At 41.7% G+C, this 20,523-nt stretch overlaps 2 protein-coding genes across 7 annotated transcripts in view; both read left to right on the forward strand.

Moving 5' to 3' along the window:
- pknox2 (pbx/knotted 1 homeobox 2) overlaps positions 1–1,280 on the forward strand; it is a 71,759-nt gene extending 70,479 nt beyond the window's left edge. For all 5 annotated transcript variants that reach the window (XM_030360937.1, XM_030360938.1, XM_030360940.1 and 2 more), the window contains one exon: positions 1–1,280. This exon is cut by the window's left edge and continues 1,088 nt beyond it. The gene's annotated coding sequence lies outside the window, so the exon portion shown is untranslated.
- A 2,019-nt stretch (positions 1,281–3,299) lies between these two features.
- Positions 3,300–10,905, forward strand: LOC115548003 (pannexin-3). Of its 2 annotated transcripts, XM_030362563.1 has the most exons (6): positions 3,301–3,423; positions 3,828–4,054; positions 7,529–7,671; positions 8,582–8,796; positions 9,001–9,752; positions 10,204–10,905. In XM_030362563.1, the coding sequence occupies exons 2-6, from the start codon at positions 3,871–3,873 to the stop codon at positions 10,260–10,262; spliced, it is 1,353 nt and encodes a 450-aa protein (XP_030218423.1). In that variant the 5' UTR covers positions 3,301–3,423; positions 3,828–3,870; the 3' UTR covers positions 10,263–10,905. The 2 variants fall into 2 exon arrangements, with proteins under 2 accessions (XP_030218422.1, XP_030218423.1); XM_030362562.1 differs by having other exon boundaries at positions 3,300–3,423; positions 9,001–10,905.
- Positions 10,906–20,523: the final 9,618 nt, after the last annotated feature.

Raw genomic sequence — 20,523 nt, forward strand, 5'->3', positions numbered from 1 at the left:
TTAGCTGAATTACTTTGGTTGTTGAATGCAATGTGAACCGAAAGTGAGTACTATGACTCAAAAGTAAAAAAAACAACTAAAAGCTAAAGTTTTAGTTTATGAGTGGGAAGAACCTCAACGAAAGGACCTTGGTGGCTATTCACCTTTTTACATTTTTCACTCTCAAAACAATACGCCCACATGCACACACACACACACATCTATGGAGCTCACTGTATGCATTGACTTTTGGCCCCGAATCACGTCTTCTAAAATGGCCCCCATGTTCCTCAGGTTTGAACAAACGAACAATGGTTCTTCTCATCATCTCTCTGTTTTGGTTCGGTTGAGAACTTAAACCCCAAGATGTCAAGCAAACTTTATGAAAATATTGATTTTCTTTCAATTTCCTTCCATGAACAAAACAACAACAATGTAAATCAGTGTAAACTGAGTGCACAATGTATTTATAATGGACTGTGTTTACTGGCTTCACATATTTATAACTTCTGTTTGTTTTTTCTTGATCTCAGCCGTTGGCTCACGAGACAATGATTGGTAGAAGAATGTTAATATAACATTTTCTTCTTGGAATGATTTCTATATCAGGGGAGTGCCTGTTTTGGTCTAGTTCACAGCAACAAACCTAACTTCAACCATCGCCTGCAAACATTGATATGATTCTTGAACTGAGATTACCACACAAAAAAATAGCTTGTGCTTTTTTTGTGCTTTTCAAATGTTTGGATGTTATTACAAAGAAACACAGAAACACATCCTGTCCTTCCAAACGTATCTTGTTACCATGACAACAACGCTCTCATCAAAAGCTGAGGTCACACAATCAGAGTGGCAAACAAAACGTCGGGATAACCGACAGAACCGGCATCACATCACATGACTTTTTGCGAGAAAATAAGTTACGAGATTTTGCAGTCTCTTGAACTTATCTCCTGTGTGAAGGACTCTGAAGAAAAAAAAAGAAAACAAACTGTGAAACCATTTCAGTTTCAAACCTAAAGGAAGATGAAGAAAATGGAATCACTCGTTTATAATGTGAAGATTGCCTAGGTAAAAATAACGAAAAATCATGATATTGAATGTTCTGATTGTTAAATGTGAAGTTTGTCCCATCGATATTCTTTGTTTGTTTATTTTAGTTTTTTAAATGGATCTTCCAGAGCAAGTAACATTAGGGAATATTTTTATTTTGTTTATACGCTTTGTTGTCATAATCTATTGTGTCTCAATAGACCAATTGTAATAATTAAAAAATGTAAGGATACTGGTTCTGACTTTGAGTCGTGCACACACTGCATTTCTTTTTCGCCAGGAATTTAAACCAAGTGATTTGCTTCCTAAAAGCAAATAATATCAAATAGGTCTCATAATCCTTAAAATTAACGTCTCAAGCCTGTATTATTTGTAATTAGTGTGTATTCAAATATTTCAAATTATTGAATACAGTTTGATTATTTCATTTTTTTATCTACCAGTGACTTTTATTGTCTCTGGTATTATTTTTTCTGTATAAAACTTAGTTGTCGCTCTAACTCTCTCAAGTACTCAACTTCACCAGCCTGCATAGTTACGAAACCTAATATAAAATATATGGATAGAATTGATCCTTAGTTCCAAATTCTAAACTCGTTCTGATTAGTCAAATCCAAATCTATCATCATTGCTCCAGCTTGGCTCAATTTGTTATCACTCTCATAACGTTGTTGAAGTTAGCTGGAAGTTAACTTTGTAGGGACATGGACTTCACTTAAAGGTGATAGGTAAAAGCTATAATTTGAGTGAAATCTGTAAAACATGACATTGTAATCCTTCGGCTATTAGTGAGTGAAATGCTCTGTTCTGGTTGATTGGCCTCCCTCTCTATGAGAGTATTTAGATTTCAGACAGCTCCTGGCTCATTCTGGACCAATCAGGGCATATCTTCCCTGATTTGTTCAGAGAATCAATTGCCTGTCAATCACATTCACACACACAGTGTATTCATCTCAATGGCAGAGGAACCTAGGGATTTTTTTCCTTTGTGTTTATTTTTTAAAATGTTGAGCTCTTTTGAGCTTTCTCTCGCTACACAACTCTAAAATCGTACCTACCACAGCTTTCAACGGTTACCCACCAGCAAAAATCATCAAACATAAACAGCAGATTCTTTAATTAACAGTGACGTTTTTTGAATGAGGGGGTTGGGGCATTAAAGCAGGAACCCTCTGATTTCAAAACGTTGCTATATCAGCCGAAACATAAACACAGAGTCAACCACCCAGAAAACAAGAAGGCGTAAGTGATCATAACGTATTGTCCTTACTAACTATGCAGCGATTATAACATTGTTATTTTCTAAGGCTGTGATTCCATTAGTTGTTGGTTTAGCTGCTTTCAGCCAGCTGGTGTAGTGTCTTCTTCGGCTGTTAGCAGTTGGGGAAACACATCTTATTGCAAGTAGTCTAGCGTATTGTCAATGGAAAAAAAACATTTGCTATCTAAATGTTTTGATATGTTGAGAAGGCTGATAACTCTAATTTGAGTCTGGGCCTTAACTACAAGAATAGGCATCCGATCTTGTATGGCCTCAGGCCATACTGGATATACCGTATTTAACAATATTATTTTAGCCAATCTTAATAACCGGATAACAACACAACATTACAAACACTACTACAATCTATCTCTGAAATGGCGAGAGACGAGAAAGATTCCTCTAATCCAACGTGAGTTTCAGATATTCGCCTTTATTATTGTTGACTAGATGAACACTCGTTCATCTGGTCAACGGTCGAAAGGGGCATGAAAATATACGCCTACTCTGCCTCTCCACTCTGACTGAGGAACACTGGTTTACAGTGGCAGAACTCCGCCACTCAAGCACATGTCGAAAATAGCTTTGGAATAACAGAGGCAGCAAAAGCCACCGGGGGTGATGAAGTTGTTTGAAGTGGGTCACAGCAAGCCAGAGTGGGTTTGAGCAAGATTTTCTGATAGACTTTTTTTTTACTGCTGCTCGAAGTACTGGCAAAGAGTCTACGGGTTTATCACAAACACAAGGCACCTTTTAACATGTTCATCTGGGCTGTGTTTTACTCTTGTATAAAGTCTTTGTATCAAGAAATTACTATGATGTTCAGTCAGTGTGACTAATATCTGGCTAACTTCGGACCCCTGGCTTTCTGGAAGTTCTGGTGGTCTAAATGCTGCTGGCGGTTGTACCATGTGGGCCATCCTACATGGCCCCAGATGTCTGTCCCTCTAATTAGACCTAGACTGGTCTAAGGCCGGTCCAGCCCAGATCCAACCCTCTCATTTACCACCATCCTCCCATGGATACTTAAAGCGCTGGCCAACGCCTGGCGGGGCCTTAGGAAGAACGCACTGGGAAGAGAGAAGGGAAGATCCACGTAGGTTTTTACTGAGCAGCCACGAGATAATCTGGTAAGAAGCTTGTTAATGTTATTTTGTTTCATATTGGCGCACGTGTGTTCATCATCTAATTAACTGAACATCAGAGAATGAATGCTTGTGTTGTATTATACTGTGTATTCATTTATCATTTATTTGATCAATTGCAAATGGTGCCAAAGTGTGTAGAATAGGGTTAAATGCAGAGGGAAACATCATCTCAAGAATAATCTTGTTTTTTCAGTGTAGTAGAGCAGAGTCTTAGTTTATTCTTACGATATCACGATCAGATGATCTCACATTGGGGGGGGGGGGGGGGGGTTGAAAAACACAACAAATCAAAACTGTGTTTTTTAACTCCAAAACTCACAACTCAACTCAGACTCACCTCCACTCAAAACCTCAAGCATGTCTTTTCCCCCACGATATGTGATCAGGTTTAGAGAACCCCCTGCCCCCCCCCCTCCATCCGACACCACCATGGCCATCGCCAGAGAGGCCGCCAGGGCCATGCTGTCGGACGCCCTGCTGCAGCAGGGCTACGGCACGGGGCGCCTGGCCCAGCTGGAGCTGGAGCTGCCCCTGGATAAGGTCATCAAGTTTGTCTCCGTGGGCCTGCCGCTGCTGCTGGTGTCCATGGCCTTCGCCCGCGAGGTCTCCCTCGGTGAGCTCACCGTTTTATCATTATTAGTATTGTTATTGTTAATATTACTTTTATTAATATCAGGGGGTTTAACCCAGTTCCTTAACAGCTCGTAACATGTCCGGGAGCCCATTAGTGTTATTATTATTTTTACCTCCGTCTGGGATTAATTATGTATGTCTTGTTTTATCATACATTTTTGGGGATATTTTCAATTAAGTTTTTTATTGCTGCTCTAAATTGGGGTTCTTCCTGCGCTATTATCAATCATCAGACACTATTAGGAAAACTACACCCAGGCCTATATCTTGTGCATGTTATATACTCTCCACTAAATTAAGGTTTAGATTAAGCTTAGCATTGATAGGTTGATTATCTATTTATTTTTTATTTTTATATAATTTTATTTCATTTTTTATATCAGACTTACACATCCAGTGTTTGCCAGAGTTGTCAAACTCTGCTGGCTTCTTTCAAATGAACGGTTATTTTGTAGGCTGCACACACACACACACACACACACACACACACACACACACACACACACACACACACACAAAACACATACACACACACACACACACACACACACACACACACACACACACACACACACACACACACACACACACACACACACACACACACACACAAACAAACACACACAAGCTGTAGAGAGAGCGAGACAGAGAGAGCGAGACAGAGAGAGAGAGACATGAGTAAGATGGGTGACCCAGGAGAAGGACTGAGCACCCCAAGCCAGTGTGGTACAACCAGCTATCTCTGCAATCAGCCCCCTCGCGTCTGACGCTAATAGCCGCGGGGACGCTGGAGCCAGCGCCGGTGGCGCCGTAATTACAGCCCCGGACCCCGCGGCACCGTGGCGGGCGGCGCAGCCTCATCCATACAAGCAGTCAAACAAGAGGACATGTTGATTAAGCAGAGGGCGCCTTGGCACACGACTGCACAGCGCGCTGTTTATTACGCTGCGAGAGGAAGCTATGGATCAGCGGCCGACTCTCTTCCTCCCGGGAGGTTGTTGAGTCTCACAACAGTGGCTGATTGCACTGTTGTCTGCTGTCTGGCGCGCCGCGCACCTGCCTCCTCCAAGACGACACTTTCTCCCGTTCCCGCGTGCACCAGCATCGCGTACAATGATGAGGTGTTGTTTTATCATACATTTTTGGGGATATTTTCAATTAAGTTTTTTATTGCTGCTCTAAATTGGGGTTCTTCCTGCGCTATTATCAATCATCAGACACTATTAGGAAAACTACACCCAGGCCTATATCTTGTGCATGTTATATACTCTCCGCTGCTAATTGGGAGGGTGTGTGAGCGGGGGGAGAAGGGTGGGGCGTTTTTTTTTTTTCGTTGTGTGTGTGTGTGTGTGTGTGTGTGTGTGTGTGTGTGTGTGTGTGTGGTGTGTGTGTGTGTGTGTGTGTGTGTGTGTGTGTGTGTGTGTGTGTGTGTGTGTGTGTGTGTGTGTGTGTGTGTGTGTGTGTTTGGGGGGGGGGAGTCTTGTTAAGAGGCGTTTCCTACTGGGCTAGCGCTCTTCTCCGGATTTGCTGCTCATCACAGAGATGATGTGTTCCATCATGGCAAAGAAAAATAACCAGAGGGTATTATTATGTGAGAGAAAAGTCGAGAGGGACAAAAAAAAACAACGGGTAGACTTCAGTATTTAGACATTGCCCTTACAAGAACACGTAACAGCTCAGGCTACAATCACACTCAAATTTGGGGGAAGGAAAGAACTGCACCCATCCGGTTTGAAGAACAGAATAAGCAAAAAGAGAGAATGGAAAAGTCAAACAGAGGAACACATTTTTACAGGAAAGCTTCACGTTGCTCCAGTGCTCTTCAAACCCACCTCTGCTGTATAATTAAAAAGAAAAGTGAGGGAGCCCAGCCCGAGACTGACACACTCTCATTCGACAAGCGCATGAGAAAGGGTTGAATGTGAGAACTGTCTCTGTCATCCTAATTAGAATCTGATCAGCACAGAGAGCAGCTTTGATCGAGGCCAATTACTGGGTTCTAGTCGAGGTTGAGTTTATTGTAAGCAGGCCGAGTCTTATTCCTCGAAGGGCTTCTTTCTTATTTGCCTCGGTCTTTTCACCGCTACCGATGTGTAGCCGACGTCGGGATATTGACAAAAGCGCTTGTTTGCCGCGTGTGAAGTGATCCGAGGTTGCTTGTTGTCATGTCAACAGTTTGACGAAGAAAAGAAAACCCCATATATCTCGAAACACCAAAACATACGTTGTTGTTTGGTTTTATTTGTGAACAATGCACATATAGGATGAAAGTATACAGTTAGGGCTAGTAGAGTTATCTTCTCTGCCGAAGGTGACACAGACCCCGGAACAATCTGCCGATCCCATCAGATCAGAGTCAGTCGATTGCTTTAAAAAAAAGCTAAAAAAAAAAAAAAGGCTGGACTTTCTTGAGGTTTATTGGTCTGCTCTGGGTGTCAACTAGTTTGCTGAATGATATTTCCCCACACACACAATATACCCATACACACACACACACACACACACACTACACACACACACACACACACACACACACACACACACACACACACACACACACACACACACACACACACACACACACACACTTGCGCACACACACACACACACACACACACACACACACACACACACACACACACACACACACACACACACTGCAGTTTACAGTACAGTACAGTGTGTAATGATGAGATCAACTACATGGTGCCACCATGTTCTGAGCCCTAGATTAGATGGCAGTGTGCTTCATTTAGATGTGAAGGTTGCCAGTAAAATAAGAAGCTGTGCCTTGTCACTTGTACAACTCCCATGTAGCTCGGAGGAACACACCCATGGGTGTCTCCTCCCAAACGCTTGTCCTAGCCCAGGCCGCCCGATGCCAGATGGACGTTCCTTCAAGTGGTCGGGACCACATGTTGGTGATCTAAATATAAGGCTGCTTGGCCCGGGGGAGCCACAACTCTATGAAATTACTAGGGTAGCCATCCAGAAACATGTGATTTCTGCTCAGGAGGGCGAGAGATTTCTTCAGAGGAGGAGGAGGAATGGAAAAATAGGGCCGAGCTCAGATGTGTGCCTGCCAGTTGACCCCCAGTACCAGAACTACTGTTTTGTGTTTGTGTTTCTTTCCTATTTATGTGCATGTCATTTGAATGCATGCCTGTGTGCAAACATGCAGCATAATATGTTGCTTCTGCTATAGCTAGAGATGAATGCCATTTGGTTTGACTCTTTCATCCAAAGTGCCTTCCAAATACCCTGAGTTTATGTATAGGGAATCAAACCAGAAGTCTCAATGCTATGCCATTGCTAGACAATTCCACATTAAAGCTCTGTCGACTACTTAGTATAGACGACCTAAAATCTAAATGCCTCTAAAATTGTAGTAGGTATGCATCCATATTGCGCACGCATAATATCCCTACTTACAAAAACTGTATTATCTTTGCAGGGCCGCAGATCAGCTGTTTCCCGCCAAGCAACTTCACGGACAAGCAGGCGGGCTACGTGGACACCTACTGCTGGGACACGCTCATGCACCACGAGTTCGACAGCCAGGGGAACTTTGAGGAGCGTTCTCTCTGGGTGCACAAAGTGAGTCGGGTTGATTTGAGTAGGTGCACTTCGTCCGACTTTGTTGTTTTTGGTTTTGTTCTTTGTTTTGTTTTTTGTTGCCCGGAGCATATTTTTGAATTAGGTGTCTCGCTCCATTATTTTGTTTATCGTGAACTCGCAGTGGGTGGGGATTTCTGGAAGCAGTAGCTACTTGAAAGGAACCAAAAAAATTAAAAAGTCAAAGATTCGCGGCAAATAATTGCCACAAACTTCATGTTCCTGCTGCTGAAGGCAAGCTATTTTCACGAGATTTTTCTTGGAATAATAATCGTGACATTTTAGACCTACTCATTAAAGTCACAACCTGTTCTTGCACAAGTTGATGGTGTATTTAATAATAGAGTAGGCTTTTCCTATTTTTAGGTCACGTCAAGTCAATTGTATTTGCATAGCCCTTAATCACGGTCAGTCTCAGAAGGGCTTCGCAGGTCCATATTATACAACACCCATCGATCCCCAAGGCTAGGGAAGGGCAAGGGAAAACTTCCTAAGTGAACATAAGTGTACTTTTTCTCTTGTCGTTATTTCGCTCTTATTTTTAGGAATGGTGCATTGACTCCAATAGAGTAGATTCTCAATATTCATCAAATCAATTCTGGGAATCGATTAACAAAATTAATGATATTGGAGTCGACTCCGGCTGTGGAATTGAAGAAGCAATCATCGATGCATTAGCAGTAAGCAATTTAATTGAATGCATGTGAATTAGTTAGTTTTTTATTTAAAAGCCTTTCCATACAAATCTATGTTTGATCATTTTGGTCTGATCCATTAGCTCGTATCAAATATGAGAAAAATAAACCATCAATCTTATTTTTTTGGGGTCCTGGAAATCAATTCCAAAAACATCTGCCACCTTCCGTCCCTAATCATTCTCCTCCGTACCCAGATGTTCCCCTACTCCCTGCTGGCCATGGCGGTGCTCATGTACCTCCCCGCCCTGATCTGGCGGCAGCTGGTCATGCCTATCCTGGGTTCGGACCTGCTCTTCATCATCGACGAGCTGGACAACTCCTACAACCGCTCGGTGCGCATGGCCCAGAGCATCCTGGACATGAGGCAGAACACCAAGAACCCGCTCACCTTTCAGGCCGAGCTGGACAGGTGAGGGCTGGGCACTGGGTTGGGCTTTGAATGTATAGTGAATTATGCTAACATGCTGCGCAACAATTAGCGTGTAGTGTGTGTACATAATGAGCACACAAAACAAATCTGTCACCGCCACGGTGAAATGCTAAAACGCATAATAAACCACAGTGTGCTTTGTCTCAGTATGTGCCAACATTGACCTGTTGCGGGTTTTCCCAGAGCCAAGAGGAAGCGGTACTTTGAGTACCCTCTGCTGGAGCGCTACATGCAGAGCAAGCAGAACTCCTACTTCCTGGTCAGCATGCTGTTCCTGCGCGGCTTCCTGCTGCTCATCTTCATGACGGCCGCCTGCCTCTACCTGGCCTACTTCCACCTCTCGGCCTTCCTTCAGGACGAGTTCAGCTGCTTTGTGCGCACCGGCGCGCTGCGCGACCAGAGCTGGGTGCCCGAGATGGTGCAGTGCAAGATGACGGGCCAGCTGGTCTTCCAGGTCATCAGCGTGGCCAACGGCGCCATCTACGTGCTGCTGGGGCCCATAGTGCTCTTCAGCCTGGTGCGCCTCTTCGTCTGGGACACCACCTTCCTGTCTGTGTATGAGGTGCTGCCCGCGCTGGGCCTGATCGCCAACCGCAAGCTGGGCTGCCCGCTGAACGACCTCAACGTGCTGCTGCTGTTCCTCCGGGCCAACGTGGGCCAGCTTCGGTCCTTCGGCAAGGTGCGAGCACTGTGCTCGCTGGCGCCCCCGCAGGTGGGCACCGCCACGGCGGACCAGGGCCTGGGCGCCATGCTGACCCAGGAGGAGCTGGAGGAGCGCGAGGAGGCTGCGCTGGAGCTGAGGGAGGAGGTGGACGAGGCCCGGGAAGAGGGCCGGCTCAACCTGGTGGACATCATGACGGTTCTGGGGGCGGCGCAGGGGAAGGTGGTCAACTGCGGAGAACAGAGGCCTCTGGTGGAGGAGAATATGACCCTGGGTACCGTAACTCTTATCTACACTCTCAAGCGCATTCTGCTAGTGGCCATATTCATCTACATCGTTTGGGATGTCCTGAAATGGATTAAGTGAGCCTCCTCTTGACAGGCAGTAAAATACATGAGAAGTGGGCTCTTTGGCCAACCATGAAGAGCTTTCTTATCTCGCGTGCTAGCCTACCGCAGAGCTGGCCCTCCTGTCATCATACTGCTAAAGCGTCACAGGCAATACAGTAATGTTTTTTTGCGCACGTCCGCTATTTTTTGTGGTTGTGTGTTGCTCCTAATTGGTTGTTTTTCTTTTCCTTTCCTGCTGCCTAATCAAAGCGAACAGCCGGTTTTCTAAAATAGTCTCTTTGAAAGCAACCAAATAACATATAGGGGAATACATTGATTTTATTTTTCTTCTTCTAGTACTTCCCAGCCCTAACTACCCTCTCTGTCTCTTCACAGAGCCTAACCACCAGGGGTACCATGAGTTGAAGGAGACTACACCATTTAGTCATATTTAGGCCACCCATGGCCTGAATCAATGCAATAGTACTCTAGTCAAAAGATGTGGGGAAGCAAATCCATGCTTTTCATTTTTATCTTTTTGTATTGGGTTGTACCAAACCAACCGAAATCAAAGAGCCTTTTTTAGAACGACATGGCAAACGCTTTGTGGAAGAGGTATGCTCATTTGGATGGGGTTTGGATGATTGTCAATCACACGCCAAATTCCAATCAATCTCAAATGGGTACGTTATAGTCTGCTACTTTCTACTATGTGTTTTTAAGACAAATATATTGATAAAAACCGACTCTGGAGTCGTATATATTAACTTTCCAATCGTTAATTATTGTTTAGTTGTAAAAAAAAAATGCAATTATTAATACATTTTCCATGAAGAAGAAAATGTTCAGACAATTCACGCATACACATATTTAAGAAAAACATAGGTCAGGTCAAACCAACTCTGAACTGTAGACTTGGATCTGAACTTATCTCTTACTGTAATTTTTGTCATACTGGTTTAAAACATGTTTTATTGTACCTCTATTTCACTATTATTTGTAATACTTCACATGGCCTCATGTTACTAAGGTCTTTAATTTATGAATGAATATCACATGAATATCATATGTCATATGAATAAAGGAGTATCACTTGCATCTGGGTAATGTTTGTTGTTGAAGGCTATTGCTGATAAATGTGTGTTACTATATAACATCGACCACAGGAAAAACAGAATATTATGAAAATAAAAAAGTCAAGTAATTCCATCCCTTTCTTTCTAAAATAAAATAAAAACAGTTTTATATTTTATTTATAGCCATTAAAGGTCTGTTAGATCACCGCAGAGCTTGTTCACTTCAGAAAAAATGTCAAGTGACTTGATAAAATAAACTACAAAGCTAGGCACGTCAATTCAAATCTTTTTTTTTAAAACAATGCCAGGAAGATGCCAAACTATCTGATGCGCAATTTATTTCCGTCCTTACTTTCCAAAACAAAGCTATCAATGAAGCACTGTGTTTCCTCTCCCTACGGTGTAAAACAATGCTTGACCACCAACAGAGATAATGTGCCTAATTTTCCTTTAGGTTTGTGTGCATAATTGAGACGCAGGGTGCAACCAATGAATAGATCCTTGTTAAATGGTCAAGCAAATGTTTATTTGAAACTAATTATCTTTGCAATTGGACAAAGAAAAATTGTCCTTCTTTCAGTTTTTTGTTGTCTTCCACCCGTGTATTTGTAACACACACACACACACACACACACACACACACACACACACACACACACACACACACACACACACACACACACACACACACACACACACACACACACACACACACACACACACACACACACACACACACACACACACACACCAGGGCAGCACACTTGAGTGTTGGTGCTCTGGACAGACCTTTAATTTAAGATTAATCGACAGTACTTTATCAACCATCTGTACGCTACCACTACTCAGTAAAATATGGCGGGAGGGTGCTTGGATCTTTGCAATTATGTTTTTGCCATCAGACGACTGTTTATTTTTAATAATAGCTGAAATTGAAAGAAATAGCATTAAAAATCACCGACAATTACTTCTGCTGGCCGTTTTCGCCACCAGAGGGCAGTAAAGAGTTATGGTATGGACGAATTCTTTGGTGACTTGATATAACTAGCGACACTCGTTTACCTTACACCAATGTTGATGCACCATATTCCACAAAACTTTTCTTAATTCGTTTTTTTGTGTTAACGCATATTGTTCATTTCCATGATACATACGTATTTCCTCCTGAACCATCGTTTCTATCGAGCACCTCCTTATCTAACGGATATAAAGGTCATGGCGATTAGAAAAAGTAAATATAAATTTGTGCCCTTCTCTGTGTTTCCTTATGGGCATCTAAACCTCGCGCTTAGCCAGGCCGCGGCGACATACTATGCCAACCTCAAAGACTGATATGAACGTATTTAGAAGAAAGGAAAGCACAACAATGAACGCTGTAATTGTGTGGCCCCCTCCTCCGATATAATTACTAGGGGAAATACAATAAGACCCCAAAACAACACCAAGTGACACCCAAGCACGACAATATCTTTTAATGCCCGCTTCCACCACACGCAATTAAGCACATACACATTCATACATATTCATACATGCGCGCGCACACGTGTGTTGTAATTAGTGCAGCGCTGTCCCACTTCCGGACTACACGTGCTTATTTCAAACCCTGTTTACTTCAGCACGGTGAGTTACAGAATCAACTAACTTTTAGGCTTAAAACTCATACATGTAGCCTACATCGAATAAATAGTGCAAATCAACTATTAGTCTTCAATTCCCATGGCAAATATTGCAATTCCCTCCTTCTTTGAGCCCCTTCGTGAAATGTAGGGCTATTAGAATGCAGCTGGAGGTATTGGCATGTAAGAGCAGGTGCCAGAGCAAAGTGCAGCTGTCGTCAACGAGAATATTGGGTGCTATCAGCGTGGCACTAATGGTGCCGTATCACAAGTGTGGATAACACAACCCTGCTTGTCTCGTCAACCTCCGTAGTGTGTGTGTGTGTGTGTGTGTGTGTGTGTGTGTGTGTGTGTGTGTGTGTGTGTGTGTGTGTGTGTGTGTGTGTGTGTGTGTGTGTGTGTGTGTGTGTGTGTGTGTGGGGGGGGGGAGTTGGTGTGGGTGTGGTTATGGATGTTGGTAACATTATCTGTCATTGAGGGACAACACTGCTTGACAACCGAGATACCCATATATTTTCCCTCTTTCTTTTATTTTTTCGTCGCATGTGTAATCAGCCAGAAGGGGGAGCTGGTCCCTCCTGCCTGCTGTCTGGAACGGCGGCAGGCTTATGGATGGTTGAGCAGGTATGGAGTCAAGCACTCAAACTGTTCATCCTCCTAACATCCTGGGGAGCATGAGCTGTTCATCCTCCTCCTCCTCTTTACTTCACGAGGAACATTGCCTGTCCATCTTCCTCCTCCTCCTCCTCCTCCTCACTTCCTGAGGAGCATGAGCTCTCCATCCTCCTTTTTCCTCCTCCTCCTAACTTCCTGGGGAACATTGTCTGTCCATCTTCTACCTCCTCCCTCTCTTCCTCATTCTCCTCCTCCTATTGACGTGAGGGCCCTGAGGTGGAGGTCCAATTTTGCGATTAAATCATCTCATAAACTGTGTGTGTGTGTGGGGGGAAAAAATCAAACTGTAAAACAAACAAACGGAGCACAATGTACTGCGAGTGTGCCGGGAACACTCTTCCTCCAACAACCAGGGACCTGCGCTGCAGTAGACGGCCTCAAGAGAGTCCCCTGAGCCTGGGTGGCTTATCCCTTCTGCCCAGCTGAATTTGCCTGAAAACGGCATATGTCCATGCCTCTGATGGCCTTTTCCTGTTGATTGTGGAACGCCCCATTTCTTTGACCCCTTTTTGCACATCATACAGTGATTGCTTGACAAAACATACAAATGCAAAAATGAGCATGGTGTTATGTCAATTTTGCGCACACAAAGCATAGAGTTATATCCGCAAACGTATCACAACACAAACACTGGTAGTATACAGATACAATTGCTATAGAAGGGTGAAACGCATCCAGAAGTGACAACCCTATACATTAAGAAGCATTTCAGAAACCATGACCAGGGGTCTCATTTATAAAACTGGGCTAAGGATTACAGGTGTTTACAATGTCACATACAAATATTATGTTATTGACACATGTTGGACAGATGCTTTATTCCATGCAGTCGCGCCGTTAGTGGACAGTATGGAGTGACGGGATTAAATATAGAGAATTTCTTTTTATTTCTATTCTAAGGAGATATTTCTGGAGTTATAACTGAGAAATAACGCAGTGGATTTAAATTATTCAGATTAGGATTTAACGCATTATACGGGTTGAAATTAAATTTATGAAGGGCGATGATAAAACATAAGCGTTCTTCTCACTCTGCAATTCTTCGGTCTGACTTCAGTTCACCACCACACCGTCTGTGTCGCCAATTCTCCTTTTCCTCCAAACCATGCGTACGCATGGGTCAGAGTTTGCTTAGGGCTGCGCACATTTTCCCGTCAAGTTGGTTTTTTATAGATCACAACCTTGGCGTGAAAAGTCACGTACGCAACTTTCAGCCCCGTTTTGTGCGTACGCAACGGTTATAAATGAGACCCCAGACCATCTTCTGAATTGCACAGAAGTCATTAGACATAAATAATGCAATCATAGCAATGGCTATGGGGGGACACAGATATCAAATAAATAATTAAATAAAAGCCCCTAATAGCGTGAAAGCTTATTAAAATTGAAATCCTATTTTACGCTAACGTGTTCTTGGAATGGGTTCACAAACCCTGTTTTGACTCAGTCTCTATTGTGTCTCTGGCGTACACATTTTCTTTGAGTAAGGAAGCGTTCTCCATGGGGGAGCATGTGTCTGCAAGCCTCACCTCTACCTACAGCAGAGGATTTGAGGTGTATGTAAGCAGGCAGGTGTTTTTTTCTTATTTTACCTCTTACTGGAAAGTAATTTACATGGCTGAGCGGATCCTGTGGCTCTCTCTCTCTCTTTCTCTTTCTCCCTCTCTCACATATATATATATATATATATATATATATATATATAACAGCCCTTAACTGTGCTGTCTAGTTACATCAGCCCGAGGAGGCTTATGTGTCGGCAAGTTCAGAACAGCATGCGTTCCCATAGCTGTTATCCACAGGTCTTTGTAGAAAGAAGAACACATTTAGGGCAAAGTGTTTCCATAATACAACAGTACGTTGAATAGAGAATTTGCAAAAATCCACTGAATGGCGTTCCTCCAATGTTTATGGATATGCACTTGAATCCCTTGTTGTAAACGTAGTCGGCAACATAAAACAGGGTTGCATACATAAATCATGGTTTCATCAAGATTATAGATACACAAACTACACATTTGCACTCATACACAAGCATACTGGGATATATGTGTAAGTGTGTGTGTTATGTTTCCATATCTTATGTATTCATAAACTTACATTAAGGATGTTTACTTATTTATAATGAAGCGTCATGTTGTGTTTAGTTTTTATCATAGAAAAAAAAATATTGGCTTCTAATGTATAGGGCAGAGTATATTGCGAGCAGGTGTAAATGGCATTCTCTGCAGTAAATAACATTAATTTTTATTCACAGGGGAATGGTAAAGGGTTCATGTTGACAGGATCTGATTTACAGAATATGGAGGATTGGGGATGGAGGAGCAATTTAAAACATGTGGACCATCTAACTATTTAATCTGAATCACATATTTTTCATATAATGCAAGACGTTTGCAGTGCACTGTATTTTTTGTGTGTTTAATGTATATCTTTGTACGTACATTTGGATTTGATTTGGAATTGGATTATTTAGTGAAGGAGTTGCCACAATATCAAAACAAGTCATTGCACGAAAGGGTTGAAGTATAGCACTTGATTACATAAACGACAGAGTGGATGGTTAAGGTGAGATGTAAAAGATTAGTTTGAGGGAATGAATGATTCCTCAATGCTTGATTATTTTATTGTGTATAGTTGAGGGTACAATTCAGGTTGGCATTTATCAGACAATGGTCACTTTGGCAAGCACTAACAACAGATTAAACCATATAGTAATTTCAGACCAGCACATAGCGAAAAACACAATATACTATCCAACTAAAGTTACACGTAGACAGGATCATCAAAAAAATCGCCAAATTGTGTGAGGCTTCAACTTAATCTCAGGTGAGAATGTATTCAAGAAACTACTTGCATGAAACAGCAAAAGCATAGCCTTCTCCTTACTGAAATTGAATATGCTTTTCTGAGAAATATTACTTCTGTTCATTCCCTTTCCTTTTCATTTACCTTCATCATATTCACAACAACCCCCCCCCCTCTTTTGTTAAGTATATGGTCTTTCAAAATATCAAAGAAGTCTTAAAATGTACTTCCTCCACATGGATGTTTCTAACCCTTTTCAAGTGCCAATCCTCTCCTTTGATAATCCTTGCTCATCGGGACCATGCCAGAATGTTAGGTCTCCACTTGATATTTGAAAGGGCCAATACAGAGGAAAGTGCTGGTATAAGTCATTGCCAATCAAGAGTTTGACTGATATTGAGTCATGCTTAGCAGGTGCAGGAAATGCCTCATGAAAATATGTGTGAAGATAGTTTAGGCTAACTTTATATTGTTTTTCTGCAACATTAAATGGAACTTATTTTCCTAAAGGAATGGCATTTATCTTGCCAAGCAGTGGAATGAATAAGACACTAATTATTCCCTAGGGACCTGTGGATCGCTTCTGTAAATGATCAATTACACACAGTAATATGTTATTGTTTTATGGCTCATTCCCGTAATCTTGGACATTAATTAAAATCAATATCCCCGAAGCATGTCTCACAGTGGGTTGTTATTTCTGCCTTCTGTAAGGCAATATGTGAAACCATCTGCCTTTTCGCTGGTGGGACATTGTCATCCATTTCCAAAGACTAGTGAAGTGTTTATTCTGCGGCGACACCCTAGAGCCGTTCCGTTTAGTCAAATATTTTTACTCAAGATAACTGGAGAGAGAGATTGCTTCACACGTCAATCCCTTTAAGACCCGGTCCACTGCTCGGTTGTATATTCAGCTTATTTCCTCTAGCTATCGTTATGGTTAGCATAATGCATTAGGTGAACACATTATAAGGCAGGATAATTATGCATGTTTAGTTCCTGTTAAATAAATTGTAGGGACTCTGCTGACTCTGCTGTCGAAAATAACTTTTGCTATTGTAAGAGCAGCAATCTGCATGGTTTTGGATTTTTATGAAGCTGGTTTGCTGATTGAAGCCAATTCTCATTGGGGATTTGCAGAACTCGGGTATAAATAAACTTTAAATCCATAGCCAGTACTCCAATACTGGCAAAAAAAATCACAATGCAGGACAAAATGCTTCAAACATTATTCATTCAGCGCCCACCTTTGATGCCTCCCGACCTGTCGTATCACCTCTAATTGTCCACATCAATAGCAGTACCAACCTACAGATCAAATAGGCAACATTCAAACTACTTATCAAGCACAAAACAAGATCTGAGAGCTTTTTCCTTCTTCTTCATTATCAGTAGAGTTTGTCTCCAAGAAAGAGGGATAGAGAGAGAGAGGAGGAACCAGAGAAAGGAACCACGGATAATGTAGTCTAATGCAATTTGCCAGAGAGTGGGGTCATCCCAGTGGGACTCCCAGACATGGTGCATTAGGTTTTCTGCGACGGGATATAGCTGCACACCGCTGGGTGAGAAATCTATTAACAATGCTGATTTGTAGCGAGAGAGAGAAAATCTTGGCAGGAAGAAATTCTCAGCTTTCTTCGCCATTGTTCTCTCTCTCTCTCTCTCTCTCTCTCTCTCTCTCTCTCTCTCTCTCTCTCTCTCTCTCTCTCTCTCTCTCTCTCTCTCTCTCCACACTATAGCGCGGGATGTAAGGAGGAATGGCTCCTTTGATTTCTGCCGAATTATCCAAAGGAAGTAAATAGCATTCCCTCATTGTCCCTTTGTCTCTTTAATTGGTTGCTGCTCAGCTGCAGTGAAAGCTTATTAAAGAAAGAAAAGGATTTTTTGATAAATACATCATTGATTTGGCAATTTTTGTAAAAAAGAAACTTAAATGATTTTGTTTTCGTCATGCCAAGAGTTTGGATTACTCGAATACAGCAAATTTTATTTTCCAGTAGATATCTTTTTTGAATATCTACTTCCAAGTCAATAAACTCAGTATTAAGAAAGTCAAAACCATATTCGATGAATACAAGGCACGAAATCAAGTCTGTGCTGGCATAAATTTGGTTTTAGAATTGCGTTGTGTAGGTAAAAACTGTATCGCGTAGGCCACCGGTAACACACAGCCGCCGTACCATTTGATACAACAGTAGAAGAGGGAAAAAAGAAGGCAGGCAATCTTTTTATTCTGCAAAACAAATAAAAAAAATACAAGCATCATCAATTATCAGTTGAGGAACAATGTGTTCTTAATTTCGATATTGGTTGCAACAACTATCATCGCGGTACCTGGGTGTATAAATATAACTAATTACTCAACTAAATAAACTGTTTATAAATTACCCTGTGAAGTCTAAATGGAACCCTGGTAAGTATTTTTTTTTTAAAAGATTGTGGTTAGAGGGAACTTGAGGCTTAACATATTTGGTATGCTAACTTCACAGCTTCTACCCTAACTTTTTATCCCAAAGTGATGCAGTTAAATTACACTGAATTAAATCCTTTCTGATTCTGATTCTGATTAATAGCGTATGTTGTCGGTTTAGAAGATATGAAACATCCAACATAAGCCTGTACATAACGTTTATTTCACAATCTAATCAGATTCTGTCTGAAATTAATGCTTCTTCCGTGTGTGTGTGTGCAATTAATGTCTGACTTGATTTCGTTAACATGCTTGAAGAAATATTCAACGTCACAAACTGCTTTTTTAATTGTCATAGTTGCCAACAAAATGAAATTATGAATATCTTAAAATACTGAAAGGTTGAGTTAGGTGATGTTCCTTTTGACCCATAAACCTATTTATATTATGATACTTTTCATCTCAATATTCAGGGTGTCCGCGCATCCTTAAAAAGTCTTAAAGTCTTAAATTCATGTTTCTAAATTTAAGGCCTTGAAAAGTCTTGAATTTGTTACAAATGTCATATGCTGGTCTTAAATACTGTAACTCAAGGTCTTAAATTTGTCGGGGCATTATTTTTCTCGTGGGACTTTTCAGGAAGGACATGTAGAGAGGCTTCTTTCTTGCTAGCTGCATATATAAACGATTATCTGCGTACTTGCTAGCTAGTCTGCGACCATGGGTAGGTGAATGAGTCTCATTGAGTGACACACATGCTATGCTTGAGTTATAACACAGCGGGATCCCCCCCACCATCACGTGTTTTAGGTCTTAAATTTCATTCAAGGTGGTATTAAAAAGGTCTTAAAAAGTCTTAAATTTGACTTGCTGAAACCTGCAGATACCCATTGTATATTGTATATTGACATGAGATTGGTCAAGACCATAAATAAAGTAGGGAAATAAAAGCAGAAACAATTGACCAAATGTGAAAGAAAGTACTCAAAAGCTGAACCAATAGCGTAAATATGTGCATTGCTACAGAAATAAACAGACCGATTTAACTGCTGACACTGGGGTCATTTATCATTTCATAAATTCCTTAATGCTTTTCACTCATGTTCTCAGTACAGTTAATTAAGTTATTTGACATGAAGTCAGCCAACTCAAATTGGGTTTGTGCTACATAAAGCCTCAGGTGTTATGGTTGCAGCCAGGAGGGCTGTCTAAATGCGAGCAGAATAAAAAGTATGGGATAACCTAGTATTAGATGAGACCATTAGGGATGCTAACCAACCTTGCTACGCCGCTTAAATCCTTTCATTATTCAGAATCCTGTTAGGACTTCTCAGAGTAAACCTCTGCCTTTGAAACCCAAGAGAAAGGGTTCTTTAACGATGGGTATACTGGACTGCATCTCGAAACTCTTGACCAGGATGAATGAAGTTATAACAATTCTATATCTTGGTTGTCATGGTGTTATCTATTGTCTTTGCACTATCATCTCTGGTCATCACGGATAACGTCAGAAGGGACACAACCAAAATTAAACTTTGTGAGGGCCGAGTGTGAGCCAACACATATTCTATTCGAAAGTCTGAAATATATTTGGAGTACTGGCAGGAGGGCTTGCTGATTCAGACACTATCTCTAGCACTTTTGTGACTGAATGTCCTCTGGCTACTCGCCTCATATCTAAGTCGACTAAACTTTATATAACTCTGGACTACGTTGGCTGAAACAGTGAAAACAAACTTAACCAAATAACCTTGTTGGACTATAAATCATTCTATGACCCATCAACAATTAGGCATTCTTTTAGTATTCTTTGTATATATTTTTTTAAAGTATAATACACCAACAGAAAGTAGCTAGCAGCCCACCAATCAACGTATCACCTGAACAAGGGCTGGTGGGGGCATGTCATTAACCTTTTCATTGTAACTGTTAACGTCACAAAGTTAACATGACGTTAACTTTAAAATATCTGCAAAATAACTTGTTGAATAAGACGAGCTACATCTTCCATGCACATAGGGAAATTTATGTTGCAATTAAATGCTTGCATATTGGGATCCAGCCCCACTTATAGCTAATAACTGGGCATGCAGGAGGCTCCCTATTCCCCATCCTGCCGGCTTCTTTTTGC

This window comes from Gadus morhua, chromosome 7 (genome assembly GCF_902167405.1).
Source record: "Gadus morhua chromosome 7, gadMor3.0, whole genome shotgun sequence".
Classification (NCBI taxonomy): Eukaryota; Metazoa; Chordata; class Actinopteri; order Gadiformes; family Gadidae; genus Gadus; species Gadus morhua.